This window comes from Eumetopias jubatus, unplaced genomic scaffold (assembly GCF_037043125.1).
Source record: "Eumetopias jubatus isolate StellerSeaLion01/CBP00866 unplaced genomic scaffold, mEumJub1_p1.0 scaffold_2, whole genome shotgun sequence".
Lineage (NCBI taxonomy): Eukaryota > Metazoa > Chordata > Mammalia > Carnivora > Otariidae > Eumetopias > Eumetopias jubatus.
This window is the reverse complement of record NW_028274808.1, coordinates 28,791,115-28,814,021: the sequence shown is the minus strand read 5'-3', so window position 1 is coordinate 28,814,021 and position 22,907 is coordinate 28,791,115. Positions and strand designations below refer to the sequence as shown.

The window sequence follows — 22,907 nt, the reverse complement described above, 5'->3', positions numbered from 1 at the left end:
CCTGGGTCCTGGGATCGAGCCCCGCATCAGGCTCCCTGCTCGGCAGGAAGCCTGATTCTCCCTCTCCCACTCCCCTTGCTTGTGTTCCTGCTCCCACTATCTCTCTCTCTGTCAAATAAATAAATAAAATCTTAAAAAAAAAGAACTGTAAAGACGATACCAATGTCATATTCCTAGTTTTGATATTATACTACAGTTATACAAGATATTACCACTGGGGAAACTGAAAGGTACATAAAATCTCTCTGTACATTTTTTTTACAACTGCCCATGACTCCATAATTTTTCAAAAAATAAAATGGTTGCATTATTGTAAATTTTCAAGCTGTTCATATAAAACACGCCACTCATGTAAGAAATCTGCTATTCTTTGTAATTAGGGAAGAAAATGGAATTTTAGTACTAGAAACTTTACTAAAACCTCTCTGGAATAGTTCCTTTTTCAGGTTCTCAATATGATGCAAGAAGAGGTAACTATGCTTTCACAGCATCCTAGAGTAAAAGGACGCATGCATAAGAGCTCATTGAGAAGGCATGGGACCTACACATGGTTCTAAAGTCATGTCTGCGTTCTACAGGTCAAATCTGGTCCATAGCCTGTTTTTTTACGGCCCATAAGCAAATAGTTTTTACATTTTTAAAGGGTTGTGAAGAAAAATGTGACAGAGACCATATGTGGCCCATAAAGCCTAAAATATTTATTATCTGGTTCTTTCAGAAAAAGTTTGCCAACCCCTACTCTATAGTATTCCTCAGTAAATTACATGCTAACCTTAGAAGAAAGCCAAAATTAGAATTTTTTCTAAACCTTTCCCCTGTTTTCACTATCCATTTGCCCTTTCATAGAAACGTCTTCAGCCTTCTGGCAATTCCCCAATCCTGGACTCTCTCCTTTGATATGAATGTCATTTCAAGACATTGCACTTGGCAAGCTTACCGACGGGAGTAATGCCTTTAGGGAGCCCAAAGTCCGGAATGAAATTCTAAAATCATGTCCCCATTCAGAAATACAGTGAGCCTCATCCACAGCAATAAGTGTGATACCTACAAAAGTGAAAAATATAAAAACGGGGAAAATAAAGTTCAAAAAGAAGCCATAAATTCATCTAAATCAATATCACCTTCACTTAGAATATATAAATATTACAGAAAGGAGAAAAAAAATTCAAATCAAAGTATTTGCTTCATATAAAAATATAAGCATAAATGACATGAGGCAACACCAAAAACCATTATGAGAACAGAGGATGGGACATATATGGGTAAAGGCGTATGGATAAAAGAAGGAAACATTTATATATTATTCAAACAACATTATTTATTAGATTTCAAAGCTTTCATCATTATTCCTCAAAGAAATGAATTACTTACTATTACTTTGCCCTCAAAACTATCACTCATGAACCATTTGCAATGATAATGCCTTAAAAAAGAAGAGCTGGGGGTTTTTTTCTCTTTGGTAATACTTTCAATTTTATCTCATCGATTAGCTACCAAAAGCGATTAAAGAGCACACTCTACTGAGACGAGGTCATCATCATTGTCCATGACCAATCACATATCAGACCGCAGAGAGTTCCCCTGGAATGTCAATACTGGAAGACAGGATGATATCCACATTTTTTAATGTAAAATTATAAGAACTAAATCTCGGTATGTACAATGTAGATAAGAAGGAATATAATTCGTTCTTTCTTCCCCTAGCAGCCCCTTTACTCTGCCCCCACACCCACACTGAAACAGAATCAATGGTGTGTAGTAATGCATTTCAGAAAAGGGCTTTATTGTATAACCATCCATTAAAATGTCTTCAGATACTTCAAAGTAATGATAGTAGTGCCTTTGACCTCCATTACCAAATTAATACTTACGACAAATATAATTTTTTCCATCAGTGGAGATGATCATTACTTGATACTTACTTGAGTATTAATGATTTTCTGCCATTTAGGGGGGTGACTACAAATATATGCTCTAGAGTCAGACTACCTGGATGCAGAACCAGGATCCACCACTAACATTTGTATTACCTTAAGCAAGTTACTTAAGCTTCAAGTGTCACCACAAATAAAAGGTAGATATAGTAGTACCTAACATTTTTTAGTCACTCTGAAGCTTAAGTCAGATCATTCACATAAAATACTAAGATAGGACCTGGCATAAAAGGCAGCTCAATAAAAACAAAACAAAACACCAAAATATTATTATTACAGTTATTAAAGGCCCACTATGATTCAAACACTTTCCTAGGAAAAGAGTAATAAGATGTACTCTGTAACCTAGAAGCTCACAACTCTAAAAGAGAAGACAGACGAGCAAATAAACAATTACAATTCACTGAGATTACCAAATACAATAGAGATGAAAAAGAAGGCAAAAAAATAAACCTACTAAATATGAATACAGGTTGATTAGCATCAAAATTCTCTGGCCGCTGCTGCATAGCTGGGAAAAATTCAATGTTACCACTAATTTTGGCTTTAGAAACTAAATGACCCAGATTTTAAATTAAATAGGTTAAAACAAACATGATGGCTCATCTTTTATTTTAAAACTTTCCTTAAAATTACAGGTTTAACTAACTACCTCTTAGTGGAGCTGAACTTTACCATCAGTTTACCAAGCTTCTGCTAACTTTCACTTTAAATTTGCAAGTCCAAGTGTCTGCCCAAGTCCTATACATATTTCATTTTGGCATATCTGTCACTCAAGCCCTATTTCTAAAGTCAAAAGACAATTATAAGTGTGTTTGGTTTTAAGGAGTCTCCATATAAAATTATGTTTGCTGCTTCTGTTATACACTCATACTACTTAAAGAATGTAACATAAAAAGCATAAATCTGATTAGCTAAATGTCAGACTACCGTACAAACAGAACTCTGAGTAGATTCATTTTTGCAAGCATTTTACAATTTCCTACAAACAAAAGCCAAAGAAAAATACTTCAAAAAGAATTTATCCCTTTTTGTTCAACACTGAGAGTCAACCCAAAAGAGCATGTTCATCCATTCCATGCAGAGTATTCTGTTCTACTGATTGCAGTGTTCATAATTTAATCCATTACAAAAAATAAAAACAGAGAATTAGAACTAGCTGTTAAAGGATTTATGTAAATACTTAAGCTAATAATTAATTAACTCCACCCCAGAAACAAAGCAAATATTAAAATGGAATAAAACATATCCAGCTCACCATGGACACAGATCCTAGCTTTTGTTATAAAACCATAAAATTTATCTATCTAGGGTATTTAGGCCTCATCTAAAGTGAAATATCCTTAAGAATTCCATAGAGTCTGGGGCGCCTGGGTGGCTTAGTCGTTAAGCGTCTGCCTTCAGCTCAGGTCATGATCCGGGATCACGCCCCGCATTGGACTACCCGCTCGGCAGGAAGCCTGCTTCTCCCTCTCCCACTCTCCCTGCTTGTGTTCCCTCTCTTGCTCTGTCTCTCTCTCTGTCAAATAAATAAATAAAATCTTGGGAAAAAAAAAAAAAGAATTCCATACAGTCTAATAGGAGACACACCAAATTTGTCTTCCAGTAAAGGCAAAAATGCAATATGCCAATAAAGGATAAGAAATTGGTAATACATCGATTATGTATTTTTTTAAAGATTATTTATTTATTTATTTATTTATTTGTCAGAGAGAGAGAGCACAAGCAGGGGGAGCAGCAGGAAAGGGAGAGAGAGAAGCAGGCCCCCTGCTGAGCAAGGAGCCCGATGCGGGACTTGATCCCAGGACCCCAGGATCATGACCCTAGCCAAAGGCTGATGCTTAACCGACTGAGCCACCCAGGTTCCTCTGATAATGTATTTAATCAAATGTATAATAACTTCTGCCCTCCTTCTTTTGTTCATGAACATTTAATACATACTAAAAAGAAACAAATTTGTTTTCATTATATTGTTAACAAAAATTAAAGAAGGCATGGGTATTAAAGAGGGCACGTACTGAATGGAGCACTGGGTGTTATATGCAAACAATGAATCATGGAACACTACATCAACAACTAATGATATAATGTATGGTGATTAACATAATAAAATTTTAAAAAAATTATTAAATACATTCCTAGAGTTATATGCTACTAACCAACCATTAAATGAGATGTTGCCATGTTGAAAATCTACCCATCCAGAATTATCTTAATATATAATTATATAATGAGATCATATAATATTAGGAAACTAAAACTGGTTGGTTCCACTGAATGTTTGAAATAATAGTAGTTATGACTGCAACTCTTGGGTAGCTTATTCTAGCCATCAAGAGAGAAAAAAAAGACAAAAATGCTTGAAGTACAAAAAAATGGGCATCAGCTATTGACTAATTCTGTATTTACATTTTCTAGGAAATAAGCTCTGAGTTACTAACTTTTTAAAATCATACTCACTGGTGGCAAATAATCAAAGGTACTATGGTTTCCAACCCTAACTACACATCAGAATCACTCATGAAAGACTAGAGGTGCCAGGGGCCCACCCCAGGCGTGTTGAATCAGAATTTTCAAGTTTGGAGGATACTACATTTTTCTGAAGTTTTTCCAATCACTTTTCCAGTGATTCTCATGAACAAGGGTGGAGAACCACTACTGTGATTTAATTTAGATTCTGAATATGAAAACAAGGAAATTAACTTTTCATAGAATCTAAGATTTAACATTTGTTCAATAATGCATTTAAATCCCTACTATGTGCCAGGTACTGCACTAGGGCATTTTTTTCCCAAAAGAGTTTATAGTCTAGGGGAAGAGAAGAGATATATAAACAGGCAATTATAATACAGGAGCCTAATTTCTATGGCAGAAGGAATTATAGGTACTAGGGGATAAGACTGGAAAGACACCAAGTTGGAAAGTCAGGGACTTCCTGGAGGAAATACTGTTTGAAATCAACTTTAACAGAAGTGAAATCCAATATCCATCCATATATTTAACTTTAAAGGATAACTCAATTAAATAAGTACTTATAAAAAGAGCCTATCATACCACTTACCAATACTGGCCTGAAGTTGCTGGAGTAGGCTCAAGTTACCCGAACAGAATTCTGGAGTTATGTATATAATCCGATATTTGCCTCTGTAAAAATAAACAAATAAAAAGAGAAAGAGGAAAGGAAATGTGCTACACTAAAGAAAACAATCATCCACTGAACTACAGCTTAAAACCATAACACCTGGCAAATTTTTAAATAAACTAAAAACTAAACAAATGTTATATGTATGTATATATATATCCACATATATTAGTCCTTTGATCCCACTTTAACACAGCAAAATAAAAAGTGGCAAAGAGTACTCAGGGAGTACTCAGCATTAAGGTGATATTAGAAGCCAGGTTCTGATTTCCAAAAGTCCAGCCCCAAAACTGTAGTGTTTGAGTTAAATGATCAAGTGTATGGTAAGCCTTTTATGTGCTAGCAATCCACCCATACACTACCCTCCTTCTTGGAAAACTACAACCCATTACCCTACCATCGACTCCCTCCCCATGATTAAGCCCACAGCGCCCATGTTTCTCCTACATATTTTGCTCTCTTGCCTAAATATATCTTCTTGGGCCAGGGTTAGCCACTGTATCAGTGTCAAATCAATCAGTCTCTGTCCTAGAATTTAGGGGTCTGACCAAGAAACAACCAGTCTCTGCTAATGGCAAAACCTGTAATATGTGAATAAAGGAGATGCAGAGCAGTCTTCTCTATCTTGTGACTAGAAAAGCAGAAAATGCTCATCTCAGAAGAATGAGGAAGACACATAGAGGCTACAAATAAAAGAAAGCATTACTGGGGGCGCCTGGCTGGCTCAGTCGTTAAGTGTCTGCCTTCGGCTCAGGTCATGATCCCAGGGTCCTGGGATTGAGTCCCACATAGGGCTCCCTGTTCCACCGGAAGCCTGCTTCTCCCTCTCCCACTCCCCCCGCTTGTGTTCCTTCTCTTGATGTGTCTCTCTCTGTCAAATAAATAAATAAAATCTTTAAAAATAAAAAAAAGCATTATTGTATTCTTGATACCCAATTCCAAGTCTCCAAGTCTCTTCCTAAGGGGTGGCTAACTTGTGTTCAGTGTGATCCATGAGACATTCCTATATCCTTAATATAAAATTCAGTATTTGCTTAAGCTAGCTTGACTTTTTTCTATTCTGGGCAAATAGAATCCTAACTAAGACAATGTTTGTAATAAAGGTTAGGTCTAGGGCATTTAAAATATATAGAGTCTCCTTTTCATTCTACCAAGTGAAAACATAGATAAAGTTAAGTAGAATGAAAATGAATTTCCCTTATAAAAAGACTTTTCTTTTGATGTAAAAAAATATTTCAGGGGCGCCTGGGTGGCTCAGTCGTTAAGCATCTGTCTTCGGCTCAGCCGGGGTCCTGGGATCGAGCCCCGCATCAGGCTCCCTGCTCCGTGGGAAGCCTGCTTCTCCCTCTCCCACTCCCCCTGCTTGTGTTCCCTCTCTCGCTGTGTCTCTCTCTGTCAAATAAATAAACAAAATCTTTAAAAAATAAATAAATAAATAAAAAATATTTCATCTACTGCATACTAGACATGGCACTTTCATTAGGAATTAGGAACAAAAGAGATGCTTTTAGTTTCATGAAATTAATTCAATATTCTAATTCACACAGCAAAACAGTATAAATAACAAGGTCTGATGTCAGACTGCCCAAGGTTTGAGTCTCAATTCTACTTCTTACAAGCTAAATGATCTTAGCCAAGTACTAACTTTAGTGTGCCTCAGTTTCTTCAGTGTAATATAGTAATAATAATTATAAGGACAGCTAATTCAACAGATAACCTAGATTGAAGATAAATCCAATCAAATTCCAGCTGGCATTTGAGTAGAAAAGGTAATTTTGAAATATGTTTGGAAATACAAAGGACCTAGAATAGACAAAACACTTTGAAAAACAAGAACAAAATTGGAAGACTTGCACTACCTGATTTCAAGGCTTATTATAAAGCTACAGTAATCAAGACACCAACCCAGATGGGCAAACAGATTGATAGAACAGAGAACATAGAGTGGAGCAACAGACTCATAAATATGTAGTCATTTTCTTTTTGACAAAGGTACAAAGGCAATTCAGTGGAGAAAGAATAGTATCTTCAACAAATGGAGCTAGAACAATTGGATAACTTTATGAGAAAAATAAATTGTAATCAATAACTAGTACAATACACAAGATTTACATTAAATGGGTTGTAGGCCTAAATGTAAACCTTAAAACTGTAACACTTTTAGGAGAAAAAAATAAAAGAAAGTCTTTGTGACCCTGAGTTAGGCAAAGGTTTCTTAGATTCCACACCAAAAGCAAAATCCATAAAAGAACAAATTGACAGACTGGACTTCAAAATAAACAACTGCTGCCCTTCAAAAGAACTGTTCAGAGAATGAAAGGAGAAGTCACAAACTAGAAGGAAATGTCTGCAAAGCATATACCAAATAAAGAATTTGTATTCAGAATATATAAATGACTATCAAAACTCAATAAGGGAAAAACAACAATAAAGAACAGGCAACAGATATGAATAGATACTTCCTCAAAGAAGAAGCCTCAAATATGGCCAATAAGTATATGAGAACATCATAGTCAGTAAGGGAATGCAAATTAAAAACACACTGAGATCCTAGTAGAATGGCTAAAATCAAGACTGGTCATACTAAGGAATGGCAGAGAGGAGGAGGCATTGGACCTCTCAGACCCTGAGAGTGGGAATGTATAAAATGGTACAATCACTCTCAGAAAGTCTGGCAGTTTCTTAAAAAGTCAACATAGAATAACCTATGACCCAGCAATTCCACTCACTGGCATATACACAAAAGCATGAAAGCATATCTTCATATAAAAACTTGCACTCAAATGTTCACAGTACAACTATTCCTAACAGCCCAGAAGTGGAAACAACCTAAATGTCCATCATTAATGAATGGATAAACAAAATATGGTATGTCTGTTTCATCCATAAAAAGAAATCAAGTACTGACAACATTATGCTAAGTAGAAAAAGCCAGATACTAAAGGCCATATACTGTATAAGTCCATTTATATGAAATATCCAGAATAGGCAATTCATAGAGACAGAAAGCAGATTAGTGGTTTGAGGGGGCATGGGGGGGTACAGACACTGGGGAGTGACTGCTTAATGGATACTGAGGTTTTTTGGGGGTGAAGAAAATGTTCTGGAATTAGACAGTGGTTGTACAACATTATGAATGTAATAAAAGCCACTGAACTGTACACATTTAAAATGGTTAAAATGATGACTATTACATAAATTTATCTCAATCAGACAAAAAAGTTAAATATATATTCACCACATGATCCAGTTATTCCACTCCTTGGTTTATACTAATGAAATGAAAACATATGTCCATACAAAGATGTGCATACAAATGTTCAGAGCAGCTTTATTTGTAACAGCCCAAAACTAGCAACAATGCAAATGTCTTATCAACAGCTTAACAGATGAAAGGAATTGTGACATCTCCACATGATGCAATCTATTCAGCAATAAAAAAGGAATGAACTATTGATACATGTAACAAGATGGATGAATCTCAAAGTAATTATGCTGTGTGATTTAAACCAGACAAAACAAGAGCACATATTGTATGACTAATTCTGTTTATATACAATTTTAGGAAACGTAAGCTAATCTAGAGTGACAGAAAACAGATTAGTAGTGACCTCGTGAGTGGGGTAAAGAAGGTAGGAAAAACTGAGGGGAATGGATTACAAAAGGTATGAGTAAACTTTGAGGATGATGGATCTGTGTTCATCATCTGGATTGTGGTGATGGTTTTGTGATGGTGTTTATATGCCAAACTTACCAAATTAGATATATTTTAAGTTAATTAATTAATTGACATAATTATATGTCAATTATACCTCAATAAAGGTGATTTAAAATGTTTAAAGAGAAAGAAAACATACATTCAAAAAACAATTTATAGGAATGTTTACAGCAGCTTCATTAGTAATAGCCCCAAACTACAAACAGCTTAGGCAACTACTGATAAGGAAATTAAAAAAAACAAACTATGATATTTTCATACAATGACATATCATTCTGATATACTTAAAAAACTACAGATACATACAACATGAAGTATTCTCAAAACATTTTGTTGAATAAAAGAAGTCTTACACAAAAGTTCATATTGTATGAATCCATTTACATGAAGTTCTAGAACAGACAAAAGTACGGTAGAAAAAAATTAGACAGTGGTCTGCTTTAAAATGGAGAAAGAAGCACAGACTGGGAAGGGACACGAAGGAACTTTCTGGAGCGACAGTAATACTCTATATCTTGATAGGGGTTTGGGTGATACATTTGTATGCATTTATCAAAACTCAGTAAATACATGTGTATTTATTGTGTGTTTATTAACAAAATACATACATATGTTAATCTATATACACATATACATAATTTATGTGTGTTTGAGATTTTATTCTTAGGACTTATGCCATGATAGGACTGGTGGGGCAAGAGATCTAGAATCCAGTCCCTGCTAGGCCATTAATTCATTGAATGACTTTAGGCAAATTATTTTCTCTAGGCCTCAGATTGCTCATCTGTAAAATGAGACAAAACTAGGTAGTCCCTGTTCAAAACCAAAATTTTACAATATGACTACAATGCTAACTTCACAGTCCAAGAACTAAAAATAATAGATTTCTTTAAGTTTGAAAGATTTTAAAATGAACAATTCTACAAATGTACTATAAAAAAGTACATTTTTTAATCATGAACATTTTATCCACACATTAAATAAAAATTTTTATATAGTTTTAAATAAATTATATATTTTATATATAATTTTGTATAAAATTCTCTCACATACCATAGACACCCAACCACATAATCAGAAATTATATAAATTACTCACGATTTAATATCTTCTAGAACATTTTTTGGCTGTGCTGATCCCAGAAAACAAGCTGGAATGTTGGACATTCTAGAAGAAGAAAAACAAATATTCTGGAGCCATGTACACACTACAAAGATCAACTTCATTCTTAAGGACTAAGGAAATATAATGATGGACCAAGTCCCCTTCTTTGTAATCCTCACTCTTTTTGTAACTCACTAATTTGATAAACAAATTCCTTCAAAGGTCATATTAGAAAGCAGGTTGTTAGGGCGTGTTTTTCAGAAAGATTGTAAGCTCAGGTTAAAGAGGTTTAAAATTTTTCTGTAACTAAAAATTACATACTTCCATGTATACACTTTATACCAAGCTAAAGAGCAAGGGTAACCAAAAGAGAAAAGAATTTTGAGATATGGATGTAAACTGGCTTAGAGTTTGCTGTTACAAAAATTCTTATTGGAACCATCCGGTAGCCTTGGGTTATAGAGAACTCAAGAAAGAAGCTAAGTCCTTACACCAAAGAGTCATTTATCACTAATAAAGATTGACCAACATTCACAGAAATTTGTTCCTGGGAACTAGATTTTAACATACATGATAGATTACATGTTTCCTTCATGGAAGAAAAAAAAGGGTGATAAGGTAGCAATGAAAACATTACTGGGGCACCTGGCTGGCTGAGTGGGGAGAGCCTGTGACTCTTCATCTCAGGGTTGTAAATTCAAGCCCCACACTGGGTGTAGAGATTACATAAAAGTGGAAGGAAGGGAGGGAGGGAGGGAAGAAGAAAACATTACTTACTTAAGCTGGAGCACTTGGTCTTCCATCAAAGAAATAAGAGGAGAGATGACAAGGCCAATTCTGCCTGAATACACGGGTGGGTACTGGAAGCACAAACTCTTTCCATATCCTGGAAATAAAAATAATACAATGATAGAAATAAAAATAAAGCCTTGGTACTTTGATTTCTTCTTACAATGTACTTGTGTGAGATGAATGGTCCCTACTAACATGCTATCCTCCTAAGAGCTAACTCCTACATAAATTTGAGCATCTAATCTCAGATCAGTCTCTTCTGTATTTATATCATTTGTATTTGTATTTATATTTTGAAAGTGTAATAAAAGATCACGCATTTCAAAACCTTTAAGTTTTATATTTTAGAGAACTAAGTTATTGCTTACATACAACTTACCAGTTGCCATCACAACAACATTATCTCTTCTTTCTTCCAAAACAGAATGAATCACCTTCCACTGAACCCTGGAGGGTAAAAAGCAAAAGGCTATTTTGTTTTACTAACTAGAAACCTAGGGGCGCCTAAGTGGCTCAGTCAGTAAGCATCTGCCTTCGGCTCGGGTCATGATCCCAGGGTCCTGGGATAGAGCCCCGCATCTGGCTCCCTGCTCAGCAAGAAGCCTGCTTTTCCCTCTCCCACTCCCCCTGCTTGTGTTCCCTCTCTCACTGTCTCTCTCCCTCTAATAAATAAATAAAACCTTTGAAAAAATAAGTAAGGACAGGTGGAAAATGTTTCATTTTTTCACTACCTCTAACAGAATTATTTTTCTGAAAGATTATATTGATTTATTTTATTTTAGATTGTATTTATTTATTTTATTTTAGAGAGAGAGAGCATATTTGCAAGCAGAGGAAGGGGCAGCGGGAGAGGGAAAGAATCTCAAGCACACTCCACATTGAGCATGGAGCCATCGAGGGGCTAGATCTTACCACCTGGAGATCACAACTGGAGCCAAAACCAAGAGTCAGAAGCTTAACAGACTGACCCACCCAGGTACCCCTCTAATAGAATTTCTTTTACATTTTTGAGCTTCAATATATGTATAAATTTATTGATTAAAATAAATAAAAGGGGGCACCTGGGTGGCTCAGTCAGTTAAGCATCTAACTCTTGATTTCGGCTCAGGTCATGATCTCAGGGTTGTGAGATGGAGCCCCATCAGGCTCTGCACTGGGCATGAAGCCTGCTTAAGATTCTCTCTCTCTCTCCCCCTCTGCCCCTCCCTGTACTCACACGCGCATGAGCAAACACACTCTCTCTCCCTCTCTCTCTGTCTCGCATGCATGCACACATGCTTTCTCTCTCTCTCTCTCAAATAAATAAATAAATAAAAGAAATGCTCCAGAGGCAAGGATTGCCTGAGAAGAGACATGAGGTAACTTTCTGGAGTGACTGTAATGTTCCATATTTGACTAAAGGGTTAGGCTACATGGATACATGCATGTACCCTTAAGATGTGCAAATGCGTATTTAAGGTTTGACCATTTCCTTGTAGGTAAATTTTACATCAAAAGAAATAAACCATAAATATTTAACTATAGTTAATGATTTATACATTGAAGTACTTAGGGAGACAAATAATGATGTCCAGTCTACCCTGAAATACATTTTTTAAATTAGGTAGATTAAGGAATGGATAGAGAGGTGATAGATGGATATATGAGAAAGCAAGTATACTAAAATGTTGAATATACAGGTATTCATAGTAAAAAAAATTCTTTCAGCTTTCCTGTATCTTTGAAAATTTTTTTAATAAAATGTTGAGGGAAAAATCAATAGGAAAGGTGATCTTCTGATGTGCTGATAATGACCTATTTTTTTCTTATGTGAGTCCTGGTTACACAGGGTGCCTAGTTTGTAAAAATTCATTGATCTGTACATTCATGTGCACTTTTCTGTATGTCGGACATAGTTTAATAAAAAAAAAAATTTAAGATCAAAGAAAAGAAGAAAGAAATGCTTCCCTGGGTTAAATTTTAAATTTGCGGAATAGGAAAAATCCAGTCTAGATTTCTACATTATTAGTTTTATTCAAAATTACTTGTTCCTTAACTCATTTTTAGTCATCTCATTTTAATACTTAGTAAATGTGCCCCTTTAAATATAAATACATTTGGAATATATTAAAACAGATAAGATTATCACTGTTCTTCAAACCGTTATCTCATGAATTTCTATTACATCACCATGCTTTGGACAATAAGTTGTACAAAATAGACACACAGATACTTATTTAATGAAAAACAACTCAACATTAAATTAAGATTAATTTATTAATGTGTTTAAACTAGTGTCTACACAGAACTCTCTGTGGTAAAGGAAACCATTTTCTCTTACAAAAACAATGTATAGATGCAAATTTTAAATAAATATTATTTTAAAATGTCTTTGTAGTCACAGGAAATACAGTGCAGAATGTATAAACTACAGTGAAGTTGTACTATTACTATTAAACAGATGGCTTATTTGCCATTTTTCCTTTGTGAAGAAAATTGTGAATATGCAATTTAATTAACTGAGATTATACTCACGGCTTAAAACTGGAATGGCCAAAATAGGTCTTGAGGGAATTAATTTGGCTTGCATTAGGTCCTGGTAATGAATGGTCTTAAAATAAAATAAAATGGTCATTTATGTTAAAATACAAGTGATAGGAAATAAAAATTTTATTTCATTGGCTTCTTTTAAAGAATATAGTGATAAGTACCAGAGGTTACTGTTTTCTATCTTTTAAATCCAACTAATTTGGTCCTCTGGATATCAGTCATGATTTCAGTTACTTTGATTATTACCTAATACTAAGGATTAGAACTTTGTGATTCTACTACAAAATGGTTCACTATAAGAACCTTTTGTCAACACTATAAGAAAACGATGTTTTGGAATTTGCTATAGTTCCAAAACCTAACATTTAAACCCAACCATGGCAAGCGATATACCAATGTGAATTTCACCATACAAACACCTTTCAATTAATAGTAATCAGAAATTACATTACTATCACAAATAAAATCCACAGATAAAATTAAATCTTCATTTTAGTTACCACTCCACCAAATCCCTGACCACAATTCTAACTGCATTGCACAATGGAGTTACATTGATTTTACTCAACTGACTTTTATTTTCTACTCCGGTTGAACAGTTCATGAGTGGCCAAGACAGAGCAAAGCAAAGAATCAAGACCATTCATCTATAAACAAATGAAAATTCATTATTATACTTCTCAGCTTTTAACAATTCTAAATAAGAGAACTAAATTGATTTGGAGATGTTATGCCTTCATTTAATACAAGAAGACAAAGAGAATAACATTTTCTTTAACATTTTCACGTATTTTCCACCTACAATATGTATTTTAATTTTCCCACATTATAATATTGATGTATATAGCTCTAGAGGAGTGTTCTACTTTATGAGAAGACCCCATGGTTTGCCATAATGAATACTGTTACTTACACTTGAATAATACGAGGTTCATTTTGTGGACTCCTTACTATAGTTGGCATACACAGTATGAAAATCAGTCCATTTTGCTATCTGAAATTGTGCCACTTGTTTTAAGGAATAAGCTCCTAAAGAACAGGCACAATGCCTTTAACAATAATGTTTAATATTAATGATATTAATTAATGATTATTATTAATGATTTTCTATTATTTTGACAAAACATAAAATTCAGAATGAAAAGTTTCACATCACGAAGTGCGCCAAATAATACAATGCTTCTATACCTCTACTTTCATAAATGGTAAGATTGTGCTTTATAAAGACCAAACACCAAAGGATTTAATGACAAGTTTTTAGAACATCATTAATTACATGCCACAAAATCCGTGCCTCCAAATTGTTTAAAAACTGGACCCTAAATTAGAGTCAGCAGTAGGTATCAGAGGTGAATCCTTTCAAACATGTTACAGTGCTTACCTGCATCATCATCTTCTTCTTCTTCAATAGCTTCAATTTCATCTTCATCATCTTCAAAAGGAACATCCAGATTTCTTTCCATTTTTATGCATTTTGGATGAACCGGATCTGCCGTGCCAGTATTTAGATTTTCTAAAGACTGAAAGTTTAAAAGAAATCTTAAAAGCAAAACCATTGACAGTGTCGTATCTTTTTCACCAAACACAAAAGAAGTATTATTAACAGAACCTACAATTTTGTTCAAAGCTGGCAGATGTGCAACCAATACCACAAAAGAACATGTGTGCTCTAGTTTAAACATGTGCTCAAGCATGGTTTCTAAGGCACAAGGCCAAAGATGGAATATTTCCAGCATAAACAGTGTTTGTTAATAGCATATCATGAACTGCCTGTGGGGAAAGTTATCAAAATTTTGAATAAAAATGGAATTTAAAACTTTTTTCCTTTATCATACTTCAATGTTTTCAATTGCCAAGAGGTAAATGTGGGTTTTACTGTTATTTTTTGTAATGAGTTTCTCCATATCACGTGTCAGCATAAGATTTAAATAGTAGGGGCGCCTGGGTGGCTCAGTTGGTTAAGCGACTGCCTTCAGCTCAGGTCATGATCTCAGGGTCCTGGGATCGAGCCCCGCATCAGGCTCCCTGCTCAGCGGGAAGCCTGCTTCTCCCTTTCCCACTCCCCCTGCTTGTGTTTCCTCTCTCACTTGTCTCTGTGTCAAATAAATAAATAAAATCTTTAAAAAAAAAAAAGATGTAAATAGTAAACAATGAATGTGTTTTTTTGTGAATTATGTGAATTTGTTTACATGAATTATGAAAACAGTAAAAGATTCAAATAATTTTAGGAATGGAATATTACAAATGTGAATAAAGTTGCTCTTTACTTTGGCTTGATAATACTGGATTTTTTCCCCTAAATGAAGATTATCTATTTAAAGAATGTTAGTATATTTCAAAATTGTTTCATCTGCACAGTTTTTTACTGAAAAGAGACAGGAAGAATTATTAAACCATGGTTCTCATTTTCTCTTTTTATTAAACCTTCCATTTAATAAACTTGACTTCAGTGGTTTTCTAAAAAGTGTATTCATTTCAGGCCTAGAAAAGAAAAAGAGTGATTCTGTCCCTGATTCTTTATTCAAGTCAACAAATATACTTAGAAAAGCATTTTGAAAATAAAGTTCTCTCATATGGGCATCCAGATTGCCTTCTAAGAGGTTCAATATACAATGTAAGTTTGTGGAATCTGCAAGTGTCCTATAAATGTGCTACTTGAACAGCACTCCTCAGAGAAATGGCTAATCGATGAAGGATTATGATTTAGTATTTATGTCCTATTGTTACTATTAGCTAATATTTACTAAACACTTAAGAAATACCAGGCTTACAACACCTTAAATAATAACAGCTGTTAACTGAGTATCAAAAGGACTAAGAAACTTGCCCAAAGTCACACAGCAAATAAATGGAGATGCTGGGATTTGAACCCACATCTAAATTCAGAATCCACATTCCTTATCACTACCCACTACTGTGGTTCAAAACAAAGAATCAGGAACCTAATCTCATTTCATAAGAACAAAAATCACATTGACCTAAAGATAAGGAATAAAAAGCACAATAATGATGAACTTCTGTGTTTTTCTTCATTTTCAATTTGAAATTTTTTTTTATTTTTTAATTTTTTATTGTTATGTTAATCACCATATATTACATCATTAGTTTTTGGTGCAGTGTTCCATGATTCATTGTTTGTTCATAACACCCAGTGCTCCATGCAGAACGTGCCCTCCTCAATACCCATCACCAGGCTAACCCATCCCCTCAATTTGAAATTTAAGCTTTTCTTTTTGTCCATCCCTGGTTCACACCTGGCAAAGAAACTGGAGGATGGTTGTAGTGGTAGAATATACGTAATTATAAAATAATACTTTGATAATAAAATAGGGGGAAATGAAATAATTTAAAACATTAGAAAATTATATATAATAAATATATCCATAGTAACTAAGACCAAAGAAGGAAAGAAGAATATTGAATGTATAACAACAGAACTCCCAAATAAAAGGGGATACACATGGATGGGAAGAAAAAGAAACCTATTTCAACAGTGGAGGGCAAAATCACCACCAACATTCCAGGAAAAGATTTAAAAGAAGTGACCTGACAGGAATATGTCTTCTAATATAGAAAAATTAGTATACTACTATTAAAACATTATTCATAGGCCATATAAAGATGTAAACAAATATGAAATGGAAAATAAAATCTAATGGTTACATAAATGATAGTAATCTCATTGTGGGGGACATTTAGAATTAGGTAATATTTTACATAATTAAGTGTCCTTTTTGAAAAGGAAGTAAATTTCCATAATTTCAAACATACCTTAATCATCTCCATTTCTAAATCTTCATCACTTTCAATTACATAAGATAGATCCTCTTCATTATCCTTGGAAGAAAAATGCTTTAAAAAAATTGTATTTTGAACATTAGTTTTCCAATATAATTGACTCCATACCCCGTTTTCTACAAAATAAAGTTCCTATATACTGGATATCTTTAGACAACTTCCTCTTCTTCTCTAATACATAAATTTATTATACCTATTTATATGTGTTTATGAGACATAGATAGAAAAGAAAACAGGGTAGTAAGAAGAGAAAGGAGAATAAACAGAAACAAAGAATCAAAGAAAAAGAGAAAAAATACATAATTGGAAAGATAGACAAGAGGACAAACAGACTTGACATAAAACCTACAATCTAAGAGAGAGTACAAAGTGACAAGTTCAATAATGGTTAAACAATATCAAACTGTGTGTCCCGACTTGAGTACAAGAACCTCTTTACCATGTTGAAAAATTCTGTTCTATTCTATCCTATTCTAAGAACAGTTGTTCTCTTACAACCACTAATTTTAAAAAGATCACAAAAAGCTCCTATGACTGTAATAAGAGCTCTAAATAAATCACTATTTTACAAACACCATCTACATATATCTGAAAAACAATGTCAGATAAGTTATTTATTCAGCTATTGCCAATGTTTGGATATGAGAAAACTTTACAATAATTTGGCAATCCCCAGGAAGCAAGTGTCCAACAGCATGGGACCCCTGCATAATAGAAATGTAGAAGGATCACAAAAGTCTAATCTTTAAATTCAAAGTAGGAAAAGGAAGCATAGCCATCATTAATCTGCAAAAATCAAGTCTTAAAAAAGGATAGCAGGAAGGGAAGAATGAAGAGGGGGAAATCGGAGGGGGAGACAAACCATGAGAAACTATGGACTCTGAGAAACAAACTGAGGGTTCTAGAGGGGAAGGGGGTGGGGCATGGGTTAGCCTGGAGATGGGTATTAAGGAGGGCACGTTCTGCACGGAGCACTGGGTGTTATACGCAAACAATGAATCATGGAACACTACATCAAAAACTAATGATGTAATGTATGGTGATTAACATAACATAATAATAATAATAAAAAGGATTTTAGGGGCACCTGGGTGGCTCAGTCATTACGCATCTGCCTTCAGCTCAGGTCAGGATTCCAGGGTCTTGGGATCGAGCCCCACATCGGGCTCCCTGCTCTGAGGAGAGCCTGGTTCTCCCTCTCCCAGTCCCCCTGCTTGTGTTCTCTCTCTCGCTGTCTCTCTGTCAAATCAATAAAATCTTTAAAAAAAAAAAAAAGGATTTTATTTTTATTTCTTTATTTCTTTATTGGGTGGGGGCAGAGGGAGAGAAAGAATCTTAAGCAGGCTCCATGCCCAGCATGGAGCCCAACAAGGGGCCCAATCTCACAACACTGAGATTATGACCTGAGCTGAAATCAAGAGTCAGACACTTAACTGACTGAGCAACCCAGGCGCCCCTTAAAAAGGATTTTAAAGTAAGTTTTATACAAAGAGAAAAAAATTCTTTTACTTTTTAAATAGGGTCTTTAATGAATTAAAAAAAATTGCTCATTATTACACAATAAAAATGGCAATAACTGGGATAAAAGATGACAGATCATGAAATCCTGATCATAATTCTATATTATTATGTGAAAAATACTGTCTTAAAATGTATACCTAACAAGAAATTTTCAAAACGTTAAGGGGTGATGCAGACATTAGCAAAAGATATTTCCTAAAAGGGAAATCTGTTTTACAAGTGGTTGGTATGAAAATAGTCTGAAAATCATTTTAAAATAAAATGCATTTATATACTGGTAGAAGTGATTACTAATATAGTTACCAAACAGAGAACTTCTCAAATACTAAGACTTTTGATTGACATTAGAAAACTAAGAGGGAAGAGGGTAATAACCCTATTAAATAACTTTCAAATTTGATTTTAAAAACTATAAACTTAGTTATTACAAAATAAAATGTATAAAATGCTACCAAATATGGGCATCATAGGTAATTTTCTAAACTAATGAAAAACAAATGAGATAAAAGAATACAGCTATATGATGTCTCATTTTATGGTCTGTCTTTACAATAAAAGAAACACAAACATTTCTCTAATAAAACTTCAGTATTTTAGAAAATATTCTTGGGGCACCTGGGTGGCTCAGTCATTAAGCATCTGCCTTCGTCTCAGGTCATGATCCCAGGGTCCTGGAATCGAGCCCCGCATCGGGCTCCCTGCTCGGCGGGAAGCCTGCTTCTCCCTCTCCCACTCCCCCTGACTGTGTTCCCTCTCTTGCTGTGTCTCTCTCTGTCAAATAAATAAATAAAATCTTTTAAAAAATAATAAATATTCTTAACGTAGCCAGGAGAAAAACAACCTCAAAAATTAAACTACTCAGAATATAATAATTAGAAATCTAAACATGAAGTTGACAGATAATATAGAATGCTTCAAAACAATCTATTGAGAAAAAAACGTAGGTCACTGACTCTCCAGATAACAGTAAAGGTTAGTGTCAAGCAAAAACACTAGTTTATTAGAAACCCTCTCACATTAGTAAGTAAAAAAAAATCTTTTATGAGGAAATATAACTACTCCCAAAAATCAAGTTTGGAAGAGTTAACACTAGTAGGTATATAGGAAATCCACAAAAAGCCAAGGTATCTATTACATAAAAATAAGGAGAAATACTAAAATAGCAAAGTTCAGCAAATGTGTACTGGCACTTTAAAATCTTTCCATTACAAACCATTAAGTTGTGCTTCTTATACTAAGTCAAAAGCAGCAAACTATAACTCACAAGCAAAATTCAGCCCACTTTTTGTTTTTGTTAATGAAGTTTTATCGAAACACAAACAAGCTCATTTGTTTACATTTATCTATAGTTGCTTTCACACTAAATTTTTTTTTAAAGATTTTATTTATTCATCAGAGACAGAGAGAAAGGCAGAGGGAGAAGCAGGCTCCCCACTGAGCAGGGAGCCCAATGCGGGACTCAACCCCAGGACCCTGGGATCATGACCTGAGCCGAAGGCAGACGCCCAACCATCTGAGCCACCCAGGCGTCCTCACCCTAAATTTTTAGACAGAATTGAATAGTAACACCAGAAAACATGTGATTGATCGGCAAAGCCTAAAATGTTTACTGCCCTTTCACAGAAAAAAATCAGCCAACCCCTACTAATGAATAAAAATTGTTTTCTATTCTATTTTTTTAGTACCTCAGGAGATTTGCAAGTAACATCATTAAGAAATTTTTCCTGAGCCTGCCGTTCCAAAATCTGGAGTTCGTGTTCTGTAACATCTAACGACATCAAACAAATTCTTTCTGTGTTCTCTTCCAACTTATTGCCTTCTTCTAATCCAGCTTCAACTCCATCTTCTTCTTGTTTCACTTCATTTTGAAGTACATTTCCTTCATCATGTTTTATTAAGTTATCAAGTGTTGTGTCCCATGTCTCTTCTTTAACTTTACTAAAAATTACATGTTCTCTAATTTGTTTCTGTTGTACTCCATCAGCAGTTGGATCTTCCAATGGTAAAAACTGAATGGTCTCGGTAGAACCAAGTAGCAGCTTCTTCAATGAATACAGATTTTCTGAAATACCACTTAATAGTATAGAAATCCTAAAAAAATTAAGAAAGGGTAATTCAACTTTAACTTCAATAACTACCAGCACGTTGTAATGCTTTTTAATAAGTATAAGCTTTCTAAATTGACCTTCTTTAAAGGACACACTGAATTACAGTTATTTTTCATTCCCTAATAACCAAAATATGCTTACAGCTGTTGGCTACTCTCTAGTACAGCAAGGTACTTCTGCATTCAACTTGTACACTTACTAAGTATATATGCTTATACGCTTGTTCACTTGTATGCTTCCTAAGTGTCAGCAGTGTTTAGTCACAGACTAATTCTTTATGCCAGATATACTTTTTGTGGTAATTAATTTAACTAAATATAAGTCAAATTAATGATACATGACCACCAAAAAAAAATTAAGTTGAACATGTTGAAAGACACAGCAATTTTCTTTTTTAAAAAAAGTTCTGTCTGATTAACTATAGTCAAAACAACTATGGGCGCCTGGGTGGCTCAGTTGGTTAAGCGACTGCCTTTGGCTCAGGTCATGATCCTGGAGTCCCTGGATCGAGTCCCGCATCGGGCTCCCTGCTCAGCAGGGAGTCTGCTTCTCCCTCTGACCTTCCCCCCTCTCATGTGCTCTCTCTCTCTCTCTCTCTCACTCTGTCTCTCAAATAAATAGAATCTTTAAAAAAATTAATTAATTAAAAAAAAATTATAAAAGGAGGAAAAATCTTAAAAACTCCTAGGACTCTGCCTTTAGATTATTTCAAGTGTCTTAAGTTTTCACTCCATTTTAAAGAAATTAAAACTAGAAATTGCAGATGATACATTATGGGTGTGCTTTAAACAAGAACCATTTTGCAAAATTCCAAAGAGCAGTCCTATATTTAATGAAAAAACCATGATAAATATCAAAATATTGGGAAACAAATATACACTAATATATTAAGTTACCATGTTTTAACTAACTGATTCAATTTGCCAATCAATTACTAATCCCAACTGTAACATATAAGAATGTTTATGTTATAATTCAAAAATGATGCTACTGTACATGTTCAACAATCACAAAACCAGACACATATTCTTTAGGTCAGAAAAAAAAATTCTCACCAGTGCACAAATATAACAAATAAGAAAATATGGAGAAGTTGTTTATGAATAAATATGATATGAATTTCTTAACTCCTTAACTGTAATTGCTAATATAACATTTTAACTAAGTGCCTTTATTTTTTTATTTTTTTATGACTTCATTTTTTTTTTAAGATTTTTTTTTTTATTTGAGAGAGAGAGAACATGAGCAACAGAGCAAGAGTGGGGAGGAGGGGCAGAGCTAGAGGGAGAAGCAGACTCCTCACTGAGCAGGGAGCCTGATGTAGGACTCAATCCCAGGACCCTGAGATCATGACCTGAGTCGAAAGCAGAAGTTTAACTGACTGAGCCACCCAGGCACCTCTAACTAAATGACTTTAAACAGCTATTTATAACAAACCTGGTTAACCGCAAAGGAAAACCACTGCTACAGTGTAAAATAAAGCATACTATCTGTTGGTTATAGGGTTTACTAAAGCAATTTTTAGTTACTTCATAAAAGTACAAGTTCGAGGGAGAAAAGGGAATATGATTAAGAGACATTTTTCCTATTTAATACTTTTGTTTAGCTCTTCTAATTCTTTTATATTGAAAACAATACTTCATAAAATCCAACATGACTTTTAAAGTTTTATATTGATGATTCAAATAAAAATTTGATCATTTATGGGCAGACTATCAAAAATGCTGAGTTGTTTCATGATTTTTTCCCACACTAAAAATAGCACCAAAGTTGTGCTCAAGGTGACAAGTCTACATCAATACAAACAAAATCAAATCAATTAATTTAAAACCTAAAAACTCACTAATTCTAACATTCCAAAATTCTTCAAATCTTATAAAGAACACTCAGTATTTATTATACACAGGTATTCAAATATAAGAACTGTACGTAAATACTTTAGTAGGAACAGATATGTGACACCATTTAATTGTTGAATGCATAGGAAAGTTGTAACACATAAACACAGTGACAGTGACGTACAGATTGATAACACTGTAAGGGCCCATTTATTCTGTGCTAACATCAGAGAATGACATGTCTCATGTAAGATAACTATTTACTCTAACAAATATCAAAGGCTGTCTTTGGTAAAACATAATATACTTTTCCTTCTTTCTTAGGATTGTTATTATGCATATTAGTAGCCTACAGAAGGCCTCAGCACCCAACAGAATGTTAAGTATCTGACAGCAATACAACAGATGTGTAATGAATTTAAA

General features: G+C 34.3%; 1 protein-coding gene across 4 annotated transcripts in view; it reads right to left on the bottom strand.

The window, feature by feature from the left end:
• WRN (WRN RecQ like helicase) overlaps positions 1-22,907 on the bottom strand; it is a 145,847-nt gene that overhangs the window by 71,489 nt on the left and 51,451 nt on the right. For all 4 annotated transcript variants that reach the window (XM_028087591.2, XM_028087592.2, XM_028087594.2 and 1 more), the window contains 9 exons: positions 20,224-20,629; positions 16,991-17,071; positions 14,601-14,739; positions 13,205-13,280; positions 11,070-11,137; positions 10,676-10,784; positions 9,893-9,961; positions 4,996-5,078; positions 938-1,044 (listed from right to left, as the gene is read on the bottom strand). In XM_028087591.2, coding sequence (XP_027943392.2) covers positions 938-1,044; positions 4,996-5,078; positions 9,893-9,961; positions 10,676-10,784; positions 11,070-11,137; positions 13,205-13,280; positions 14,601-14,739; positions 16,991-17,071; positions 20,224-20,629 — 1,138 coding nt within the window. The remainder of the gene's footprint in view (positions 1-937; positions 1,045-4,995; positions 5,079-9,892; positions 9,962-10,675; positions 10,785-11,069; positions 11,138-13,204; positions 13,281-14,600; positions 14,740-16,990; positions 17,072-20,223; positions 20,630-22,907) is intronic.